General features: G+C 39.2%; 1 protein-coding gene across 5 annotated transcripts in view; it reads right to left on the reverse strand.

Moving 5' to 3' along the window:
* The window catches only part of LOC110501952 (myc box-dependent-interacting protein 1), a 38,243-nt gene extending 32,716 nt beyond the window's left edge, over positions 1-5,527 (reverse strand). For 3 of the 5 annotated variants that reach the window (XM_090216332.1, XM_090216331.1, XM_090216328.1), the window contains exon 1: positions 5,126-5,453. In XM_090216332.1, the coding sequence (XP_090072458.1) occupies positions 5,126-5,212 (87 nt within the window). In that variant the 5' untranslated portion in view covers positions 5,213-5,453. Of the gene's footprint in view, positions 1-5,125 lie in introns of all 5 variants that reach the window. The other 2 variants (XM_090216327.1, XM_090216330.1) reach the window with 2 other exon arrangements.
* Positions 5,528-12,146: the final 6,619 nt, after the last annotated feature.

Raw genomic sequence — 12,146 nt, forward strand, 5'->3', positions numbered from 1 at the left:
GGAGAGGTACATATGTAAAACAATCCTTGTCTCATTTATACAAGAGAGGTATAGAGGTATATATGTAAAACAATCCTTGTCTCATTTATACAGGAGATATACAGGTACGCCCTACAGACTTGGCCTAGCTCATGTATCAGACACCTAGCAGAGGGGGGCAGCAGGGTAGCCTAGTGGTTAGAGTGTTGGACTAGTAACCGGAAGTCCCCGGAGCTGACAAGGTACAAATCTGTCATTCTGCCCCTGAACAGGCTGTTCCTGGGCCGTCATTGAAAATAAGAATTTGTTCTTAACTGACTTGCCTAGTTAAATAAAGGTAAAATAAAAGAGCTGGTACTCAAAAATAACTGTTTTATGAGTTGAAGTGACTTTTTCCTTCTAATTAAAGGAACTGTTATGGGGAGAACGATGGCCCCCAAATTATGCCAATCTTTACATGGAACTCTTACAAACATGATCGCATTCTCAACCCTGAGAAAAATACCTTTCTATCCAAGATCAAACTATATCGACGTTACATAGATGATACATTGGCATTAACCTGATGTTCAGTGGAAATCTTTAAAAAGTGGAATGGTCATTTTCGTTTCACCGTGGACTTTGATTACTTCAGCGTCAGCTTCCTTGGCATTCAGATCACCAAAGAAAAGGACACGCTCGTCACCGATCTATACGGGAAGCCCACAGATCGAAAGACGCTTCTAAGAAGTGATAGTTTCCACCCCATTCCTCTAAAGAAAAGCCTCCCGATCAGTCAGTTTAATGTGTCTGTCGAATCTGTAGCTGCTTTCTTCCAACAAAGTACAGTTTTGATGAACAGATTTCGGGATAGAGATTATTCCGAGGAGTGCCTACAATCAGCTGGGGAACGCATCATGGACACTAGCCAATTGGATAGCTTGAAATCCTCAGTACGCAAAAAGACTGACCCGAGGATACAATGTTTTGTGGAATATTCTCCTCTGGGATATGTGCCATGCAAGATACAATCAAAAAACATTGGCACATTATTAGTTCAGACCCCAGATGATTCAGTTCAGACCTCAGATGATTCAGTTCAGAACCCAGATGATTCAATTCAGACCTCAGATGATTCAGTTCAGACCTCAGATGATTCAGTTCAGACCTCAGATGATTCAGTTCAGACCTCAGATGATTCAGTTCAGACAGCAGATGATTTAGTTCAGGCCCCAGATGATTCAGTTCAGACCCCAGATGATTCAGTTCAAACCCCAGATCACAAAGACAGTCTCAGAGTAGATAATTTACAGTGTAATAGATAACTATGCTTTGTTGAAAGGAACAACATTTTTTCCGGGGAAACAAATAGCTACTTTGGAGTTGACTACAACTATTTGAGTACAGATTAGAGGTCGACCGATTAATCGGAATGGCCGATTAATTAGGGCCGATTTCAAGTTTTCATAACAATCGGAAATCGGTATTTTTGGGCGCCAATATGCCGATAAAAAAATTACAAATAAATAAATGTATACCTTTATTTAATCTTTATTTAACTAGGCAAGTCAGTTAAGAACACATTCTTATTTTCAATGACGTCCTAGGAACGGTGGGTTAACTGCCTTGTTCAGGGGCAGAACGACAGATTTTCATCTTGTCAGCTCAGGGGATCCAATCTTGCAACCTCACAGTTAACTAGTCCAACGCAATAACGACCTGCCTCTCTCTCATTGCACTCCACAAGGAGACTGCCTGTTACGCGAATGCAGTAAGCCAAGGTAAGTTGCTAGCTAGCATTAAACTTATCTTATGAAAAACAATCAATCATAATCACTAGTTAACTACACATGGTTGATGATTTTACTAGATATTATCTAGCGTGTCCTGCGTTGCATATAATCTGACTGAGCATACAAGCATACAAGTAGCTGACTGAGCGGTGGTAGGCAGAAGCAGGGGCGTAAACATTCATTCAAACAGCACTTTTGTGCGTTTTACCAGCAGCTCTTCGTTGTGCGTCAAGCATTGTGCTGTTTATGACTTCAAGCCTATCAACTCCCGAGATGAGGCTGGTGTAACCGAAGTGAAATGGCTAGCTAGTTAGCGCGCGCTAATAGCGTTTCAAACGTCACTCCCTCTGAGCCTTCTAGTAGTTGTTCCCCTTGCTGTGCATGGGTAACGCTGCTTCGAGGGTGGCTGTTGTCGATGTGTTCCTGGTTCGAGCCCAGGTAGGGGCGAGGAGAGGGACGGAAGCTATACTGTTACACTGGCAATACTAAAGGGCCTATAAGAACATCCAATAGTCAAAGGTTAATGAAATACAAATGGTATAGAGGGAAATAGTCCTATAATTTCTATAATAACTACAACCTAAAACTTCTTACCTGGGAATATTGAAGACTCATGTTAAAAGGAACCACCAGCTTTCATATGTTCTCATGTTCTGAGCAAGGAACTGAAACGTTAGCTTTCTTACATAGCACATTTGGCACTTTTACTTTCTTCTCCAACACTTTGTTTTTGCATTATTTAAACCAAATTGAACATGTTTCATTATTTACTTGAGGCTAAATTTATTTTATTGATGTATTATATTAAGTTAAAATAAGTGTTCATTCAGTATTGTTGTAATTGTCATTATTACAAATACATTTTTTTTTTAAATCGGACGATTAATCGGTATCGTCTTTTTTGGTCCTCCAATAATCGGTATCGGTATCGTCGTTGAAATATCATAATCGGTCGACCTCTAGTACAGATCTCAGAAAGCAAAAACTTTTTATAAATATTTGAATATTATTAGATTGGCTGCCTTCAAATAATGGCAGAACTGTATCTTGAACTGAATGTTGAAGATATAAATATAATGAATAGAACACACACAATCTTCCATGCCATCTGACAGTCATATTGGATCTACTCAATACATTTCTATTTATTTTATTTTACCTTTATTTAACTAGGCAAGTCAGTTAAGAACAAATTCTTATTTTCAATGACGGCCTAGGAACAGTGGGTTAACTGCCTGTTCAGGGGCAGAACGACAGATTTGTACCTTGTCAGCTCGGGGATTTGAACTTGCAACCTTCCGGGTTACTAGTCCAACGCTCCAACCACTAGGCTACCCTGCCGAACGTTAGGTAAATAAATGTCCATTCTCCTGAAAGTGCATTGCCTCAGGTGTACATAATCAAGTAAAACAAATTAACTAATGATATTTTGTACAGAGAAGTATAAATAAGTTGTGATGCTCAACTCCTGTATGGCTCTTTCAACATGCCACTGAAAAGGTTGAAAGCTGCAATAGATTTTAATGGTACCTGAAAATATTGCAGAATACTTCAAAGTCATTCGCAAACATTACAAACAGCAAGTTGTATGCTAACACAGCAAATTATCCATTTTTTATTTATTTTTATCAACACTGAAAGTGTTGAGTCTGTGGACACATATAGACACTGGAACAGTGTTCTACTAACAAACTGCTTAGTGTAAAGCCTTATTCAAATATTTCCCTGTGTGCCTTTCCTTTTTAGTAAAAATTGTAGTTACTCCCCATGACTGTACTTGTTAGTGACATGGTTGTTGCATTCATCTGTTTTTGGTCCTTCAGACCAGCTAGTCAGATACTAAGTGAATATGTAAAAAAAACGTTTAGTTTCTTTTGCACAATAACATACGTATTTCATAAGGCATTATTCTGACGGCCTAGTTTTACCCCAATATATGGGCCTGAAACTCATACACATTACTTTCCATCAAAACCATGCCTAACATTATCATATTTCCCAGCATGCTCTATTGCCGGTTTATTTTTTTATTTTTTCAATATCAATGTTTGTGAATGTACATTTATTACATTTATTGATTAACCTTATGCTACACAAAGATAATAACATAACATTTTCTAAAACTAATACAATCAGTTAGTTCGATTTTTTTGGCACCCGTAATTGAAATGTTTGTTCCCGTTTAAATAGCTTAGGTATATATAATCCACCCAATGTATGTAGTAACTCCCTTTCTATGCAATTATAAAGCACTTTTCTAAGTCTTATGTGACAACAATGTTGATTTGTAATATAATCACAATGTTACAACACATAAAAACTGGATGTCAATTGTTACTGTGTTACCTTAGGTCACTCACTATTAACATATATTTTTGTTGTGTCATTTTTAAGCTCAACAGTGTTTCTCCTGTATTTAAATCTACCTATAGGCTAGGTTCATATCAAAGAGCCCTCCCAACCATGTGCTAATGATCTTATATATAGACTAATTCAACTAACTGTTGTAGTTTTTTGGTTCTTCATGACATATTTGGCAGCCATCAAATAAAAAATGTAAAAAAAACGGTTTTTTTTTTCAAATAACTTGCATATACTGTATTCTAATACCTCTTAAACATATTTCTTCAACTTTGACATTACAGAGTATTTTGGATAGATCGTTGACAAAAAAAAAAAAAAAAAAGACAATTAAATCCATTTGAATGCCACTTTGTAACACAACAAAATGTTTTTAGAAAACGTGTGAGAAAAAAGGAGCGTGAATAGTTTCTGAAGGAACAGTACATGTTGTCCATCCCCCACCTCCCATCTAGTCATTCCCTACCTCTGTTGTCCATCCCCCACCTCCCATCTAGTCATTCCCTCCCTCTGTTGTCCAATAGGGATACAAGGCCACTAATACCATCAGGTCATATACCATTTGAATTACAGCTAAATTAGGCTTTTTATTACATTTTAAATTAACTACTGTATATCAAATCTAACCGGAAACGGAATGCTTTTAGGTTACGGGCGCTGCATGGAATGTAATCGACAATATTGTTATTGAATAGTCACTGCACTATAGCAGGCCAGATTAGTGAATTCATTTAATTTGCAGAACATAAAATTGGTTTAGCTATACAATTACTTATTTTGCTCAATTTCTACATACATATCTACATGTTTGCGGCCGATAGGTATACTGTTAAAAGGTATGCGTGTAATGAAATAACGGATGAATTAAGGACATATCCTGACGACCGCAGGCCTACTAGGTTTTTAAAGGTTGACGGTCATGATGATGCGTCATTGAGTCCTCTCCGGTGATGTCATTTGGATGGAACAAGATATAACGGAATATAACGCATTTACGTTATTCAATATCTTACCTTCTCTTGGGCCCGTGTTAATTTTTTCTGCACGTTACTGGCAAGTTTCCCCGCAGTAACCCCCTTCCCCATCCCCATCTCTGCCATCTTGTCTTCCGATAAGCTCTCGATTCAATAAAAGAAAAATAACGACTCTCTACCGAGGAAGTAGCGACATCAACGTCGACGGAAAAAGTAGTCACCACTCGTGATAGTAGGCCTTTGTAACGGTAACGTTTCGGAACGGGTGTCTGTGTGTGGCGAACAGACCCAGCGAATGGTTTTCCAGTTTCCAGCTATGCGTAAGGTGGCCTACCGTTATGTCCGTCAGATGATAATAATAACCAATGCAGAAGGGTTACCCCTTAAAGCGACAAGCTCACGGAGCCCACTGCTCAACCCAGTATTTACTACTGTAGTTTTCCCTTTATGCACTTGGTGGCGACATTGCTTTGCTCAGCTCACCAAATACAATTTAAAGTCTAGCTTTTGGACTAATGTCTCGGCTTATTTTTTTTACACTTTGTGAGGAAGTACTGTAAAATTAGTACGGAAACACTACCAGACCAAAACAATAGGCTAGATACAGACAAAGGCCGAGGTTAGTGTCACTGCATCATACCTTCGTACTGTAACATATTCTGTGGGAACGCAGTCGGTATAGCGCTGTCCATGGTGCTGAATGACTTTTAGCCTACAACTTTGGTACCTGTGGTGGTGCTGAATGGACAGCATAGTTATGTGTGTGACAGTTGTGGACCAACGACACAACACAAGGAGAGGGTTTGGCCTATATTTGTGTTAAAATATGCTCTATACACACTATATATACTATGCACACTATATATACTATACACACTATATATACTACACACACTATACACACTATATACACTAAATACACAACACACTATATATACTATACACACTATATATACTATACACACTATATATACTATACACACTATACACACTATATATAATATACACACTATACACACTATATATACTATACACACTATATATACTATACACACTATACACACTATATACACTATAAACACTATATAAACATACAGTTGAAGTCGGAAGTTTACATACACCTTAGCCAAATACATTTAAACTCAGTTTTTCCACAATTCCTGACATTTAATCCTAGTAAAAATGGCCTGCCTTGGGTCAGATAGGATCACCACTTTATTTTAAGAATGTGAAATGCCAGAATAATAGTAGAGAGAATTATTTATTTCAGCTTTTATTTCTTTCATCACATTCCCAGTGGGTCAGAAGTTTACATACACTCAATTAGTATTCGGTAGCGTTGCCTTTAAATTGTTTAACTTGGTTTAAACATTTTGTGTAGCCATCCACAAGGTTCCCACAATAAGTTGGGTGAATGTTGGCCCATTCCTCCTGACAGAGCTGGTGTAACTGAGTCAGGATTGCAGGCCTCCTTGCTCGAACACGCTTTTTCAGTTCTTCCCACACATTTTCTATGGGATTGAGGTCAGGGCTTTGTGATGGTCACTCCAATACCTTTACTTTGTTGTTCTTAAAACTTCTTAAGGCTAGGGGGCAGGATTCAGAAGTTTGGATGACTAATGTTGCCAAAATAAACTACCTGCTACTCAGGCCCAGAAGCTAGGATATGCATATGCATGGTAGTATTGGATAGAAAACACTCTACAGTTTCAAAAACTGTTAAAATAATGTCTGTGAGTATAACAGAACTGATTTGGCAGGCGAAACCACGAAGACAATCCATCCAGTAAAAAATATTTTGAGGTCATTGGATTTTACAATGCATTGCTATGGGGAAGCTGAATTATTAGGACCCAGATCGCAGTTCCTATGGCTTCCACTAGATGTCACAAGTCTTTAGAAATTGTTCAATATTTTCTTTTTATGAAGTAGTCTTTGTAAGTGTCACTCAGGTGGACTCTAGTCTTTTGGTGTGCGTGAATGAGAGCTCTCCTCATTGTCTTTCTCCGGTATTGGAAACAGTTTATTCCGTCTTAAATTTGATCGATTATTTACATTTTAGGTACCTGAGGTTGGATTAGAAACGTTGTTTGAGATGTTTAGACCAAGTTTACAGGTAACTTATTAGATCCGTTGTAATCATGTTGGGTGAGTTGGAACCGGTGTATTTCTGAATCAAACACTCCAAATAAACTGACATTTTTGGGCTATAAAGAAGGACTTTATCGAACAAAGCGACCATTCATTGTGTAACTGGGACCTTTGGTATTGCAAAAAGATGAAGATATTCAAAGGTAAGCAATTTATTTTATCGCTATTTCTGACTTTCGTGACGCATTTGTTTGGTTGGAAAATGTTTTTCATGCTTTTGTATGCGGGGCGCTGTCCTCAGATAATCGCATGGTATGCTTTCGCCGTAAAGCCTTTTTGAAATCTGACAAGCGGCTGGATTAACAAAAATATCATCTTTAATCCGATGTATTACACTTGTATATTTTATGAATGTTTACTATGACTATTGCTGTGTTTTGAATTTGGCGCCCTGCAATTTCACCGGATGTTGTCGAGATGGGTTGCTAGCGGAACACCTGGGGCAGAAAGGTTAAGCTATTTTGACACAACTTTGGAAGTATGCTTGGGGTTGTTGTCCATTTGGAAGACCCATTTGCGACCAAGCTTTAACTTCCTGACAATGACGAGACAGCCTATAGGGAGGAGGTCAGAGACCTGGCCGGGTGGTGCCAGAATAACAACCTATCCCTCAACGTAACCAAGACTAAGGAGATGATTGTGGACTACAGGAAAAGGAGCACCGAGCACGTCCCAATTCTCATCGACGGGGCTGTAATGGAGCAGGTTGAGAGCTTCAAATTCCTTGGTGTCCACATCAACAACAAAATAGATGGGTCCAAACACACCAAGACAGTCGTGAAGAGGGCACGACAAAGTCTATTCCCCCTCAGGAAACTAAAAAGATTTGGCATGGGTCCTGAGATCCTCAAAAGGTTCTACTGCTGCAACATCGAGAGCATCCTGACCGGTTTCATCACTGCCTGGTACGATAATTGCTCGGCCTCCGACAGCAAGGCACTTCAGAAAGTAGTACGTACGGCCCAGTACATCACTGGGGCAAAGCTGCCTGCCATCCAGGACCTCTACACCAGGCGGTGTCAGAGGAAGGCCCTAAATTAAGCCTGACTAACCGGTGTCTGTATATAGCCTTGCTACTCTTTTTTCAAATGTATTTTTACTGTTGTTTTATTTCTTTACTTACCTACACACACACACACACACACATACATTTTTTTCACACCATTGGTTAGAGCTTGTAAGTAAGCATTTCACTGTAAGGTTTAACACCTGTTGTATTCGGCGCACATGACAAATAAACTTTGATTTGATGTCTTGAGATGTTGCTTCAATATATCCACATAATTTTCCCTCCTCGTGATGTCGTCTATTTTGTGAAGTGCACCAGGCCCTCCTGCAGCAAAGCACCCCCATAACATGATGCTGCCACCCCCGTGCTTCACGGTTGGGATGGTATTCTTCGGTTTGCAAGCCTCCCCCTTTTTCCTCCAAACATAACGATGGTCATTATGGTCAAACAGTTCTATTTCTGTTTCATCAGACCAGAGGACATTTCTCCAAAAAGTATGATCTTTGTCACCATGTGCAGTTGCAAACCGTAGACTGGCTTTTTTACAGTGGGTTTGGAGCAGTGGCTTCTTCCTTGCTGAGCAGCCTTTCAGGTTATGTCGATATAGGACTCGTTTTACTGTGCATATAGCTACTTTTGTACCTATTTCCTCCAGCATCTTCACAAGGTCCTTTGCTGCTGTTCTGGGATTGATTTGCACTTTTTGCACCAAAGTACATTCATTTCTAAAAGGCAGAATGCGTCTCCTTCCTGAGCGGTATGACGGCTGCGTGGTCCCATGGTGTTTATACTTGCGTACTATTGTTTGTACACATGAACGTGGTACTTTCAGGCGTTTGGAAATTGTTCACAAGAATTAACCAGACTTGTGGAGGTCTATAATTATTTTTCTGAGGTCTTGGCTGATTTCTTTTGATTTTCCCATGATGTCAAAGAGGTACTGAGTTTGAAGGTAGGCCTTGAAATACAGCCACAGGTACACCTCCAATTGACTCAATTAGCCTATCAGAAGCTTCCAAAACCATGACATTTTTCTGGAATTCTATAAGCTGTTTAAAGGCACAGTCAACTTAGTGTATGTAAACTTCTGACCCACTGGAATTGTGATACAGGCAATTATAAGTGAACATTTTTGGGGGAAAAACTTGTGTCATGCAAAAAGTAGATGTCCTAACAGACTTGCCAAAACTACAGTTTGTTAAACAAGACATTTCTGGAGTGGTTAAAAAACTATTTTTAATAACTCCAACCTAAGTGTATGTAAACTTCCGACTTCAACTGTATACAAACTATAGACACCATACACACTATATACTCTGTATACACTATACACACTATAGACACCATATACACTATACACACTATAAACACTATATAAACTATATACATCATATACACTATATACACTATCTAAACTATATACACAATATACACCACGTACACAAAAACCCTTTGTACAGTATATATACTGTACATGCAATATAGACTATATACAATATATAAACTATATACACTATGTACACTATACACACTATGAACACTATATACACTATACACACTCTATATACTATATATACTGTACATACTATATACATAAAACATATGGATAAGAATAAGAGATAAAAAATACAAAACAATTGTGTATAAACTGTGTATAGTGTATAGCATATACAGTGTATATAGTGTATAGTATATCTAGTGTATATAGTGCATGGTAAACATAGTGTATTTATTTTGTAGTATATATAGTGTATATAGTGTGAATACTGTATTGTGTATGAAGTGTATACTGTATATAGTGTATAATATATATAGTGTATATAGTGTATAGTAAATAGAGTGTATATAGCTTATAATATAAATAGTGTATATAGTGTGAATACTGTATTGTATATATAGTGTATATAGTGTATAGCATGTATAGTGTTTATAGTGTTTTGTATATATTGTGTACATAGTGTATGTATAGCGTGTAAAATGTAAAGTGTATACAGTACATATTGTGTATAAAGTGTAAATAGTGTGTATATAGTGTATATAGTATATAATGTATAGTATATATAGTCTAGAGAGAGATGTGTTCTGTTGTATATATAGTGTATAAAGAGTATAATGTATAGTATAAATAGTGTACAAAGAGTGTAGTGTATAGTATATATAGTGTTCATACTATATCGTATATATAGTGTGTATAGTGTATATAGTGTATGTATAGTGTGTATACTGTATACTGTGTATAGTGTACATAGTGTAAATAGTGTATATAGTATATATGGTGAATATAGTGTATATAGTATGTTGTGTATTGTGTATTTGGTGTGCATATGGTGTGTATAGTGTACATAGTCTATATTGTTTATATAGTATATATAGTGTATGTGGTATGTACAGTATATGTAGTGTATATAGTGTAAATACTGTATATAGTATGTACAGGTTATATAGTGAATTGTGTATATAATATGTATAGTGTGTATAGTGTTTAGTAAATATAGTGTATATGGTGTGTATATAGTGTATATAGTTTATATAGTATATATAGTGTATGTGGTATGTCCAGTATATATAGTGTGTATAGTGTAAAAAGTGTATATAGTATATACAGTATATACAGTGCCTTGCGAAAGTATTCGGCCCCCTTGAACTTTGCTGTTATGGTGAGTGAATGAGGACCCAAAAGCGAACTAACTTAAACAGAGCTTCTTTAATAACCAAACATAGGTAGGCTCAGATAGACCGGCAGATTCCGACAGGACAGGACAAGGTTACAGCAAACATGACGATAGTCTGGCTCAGGCATGAAACACAACAAACAAGAATCCGACAAGGACAGGAACAGAAACAGAGAGAGATATAGGGACCTAATCAGAGGGAAAAAAGGGAACAGGTGGGAAACGGGGTGAATGGGTAGTTAGAGGAGACAAGGAACAGCTGGGGGAAAGCGGGGGAGAAAAGGTAACCTAACAACGACCAGCAGAGGGAGACAGGGTGAAGGGAAAGGACAGAGACAAGACACAACATGACAGTACATGACAGTACCCCCCCACTCACCGAGCGCCTCCTGGCGCACTCGAGGAGGAAACCTGGCGGCAACGGAGGAAATCCTCGATCAGCGCACGGTCCAGCACGTCCCGAGAGGGAACCCAACTCCTCTCCTCAGGACCGTACCCCTCCCAATCTACGAGGTACTGGTGACCACGGCCCCGAGGACGCATGTCCAAAATTCTACGGACCCTGTAGATGGGTGCGCCCTCGACAAGGATGGGGGGGGGGGGGGGAAGACGAGCGGGGGCGCGAAGGACGGGCTTGATGCAGGAGACATGGAAGACCGGGTGGACGCGACGAAGGTATCGCGGAAGAAGAAGTCGAACTGCGACAGGATTAATGACCCGAGAAATACGGAACGGACAAATGAACCGCGGGGTCAACTTGCGAGAAGCCGTCTTAAGGGGAAGGTTCTGAGTGGAGAGCCAAACTCTCTGACCGCGACAATATCTAGGACTCTTAGTTCTACGCTTATTAGCAGCCCTCACAGTCTGCGTCCTATAACGGCAAAGTGCAGACCTGACCCTCTTCCAGGTGCGCTCGCAACGTTGGACAAAAGCCTGAGCGGAGGGGACGCTGGACTCGGCGAACTGAGATGAGAACAGCGGAGGCTGGTACCCGAGGCTACTCTGAAAAGGAGATAGCCCGGTCGCAGACGAAGGAAGCGAGTTGTGGGCGTATTCTGCCCAGGGGAGCTGTTCTGACCAAGACGCAGGGTTACGAAAAGAAAGACTGCGTAAGATGCGACCAATAGTCTGATTGGCCCGTTCTGCTTGACCGTTAGACTGGGGGTGAAAGCCGGAAGAGAGACTGACGGAAGCCCCAATCAAACGGCAAAACTCCCTCCAAAATTGA

Source organism: Oncorhynchus mykiss, chromosome 22 (genome assembly GCF_057628025.1).
Source record: "Oncorhynchus mykiss isolate SJ-2025 chromosome 22, ASM5762802v1, whole genome shotgun sequence".
NCBI classification, from domain to species: Eukaryota; Metazoa; Chordata; class Actinopteri; order Salmoniformes; family Salmonidae; genus Oncorhynchus; species Oncorhynchus mykiss.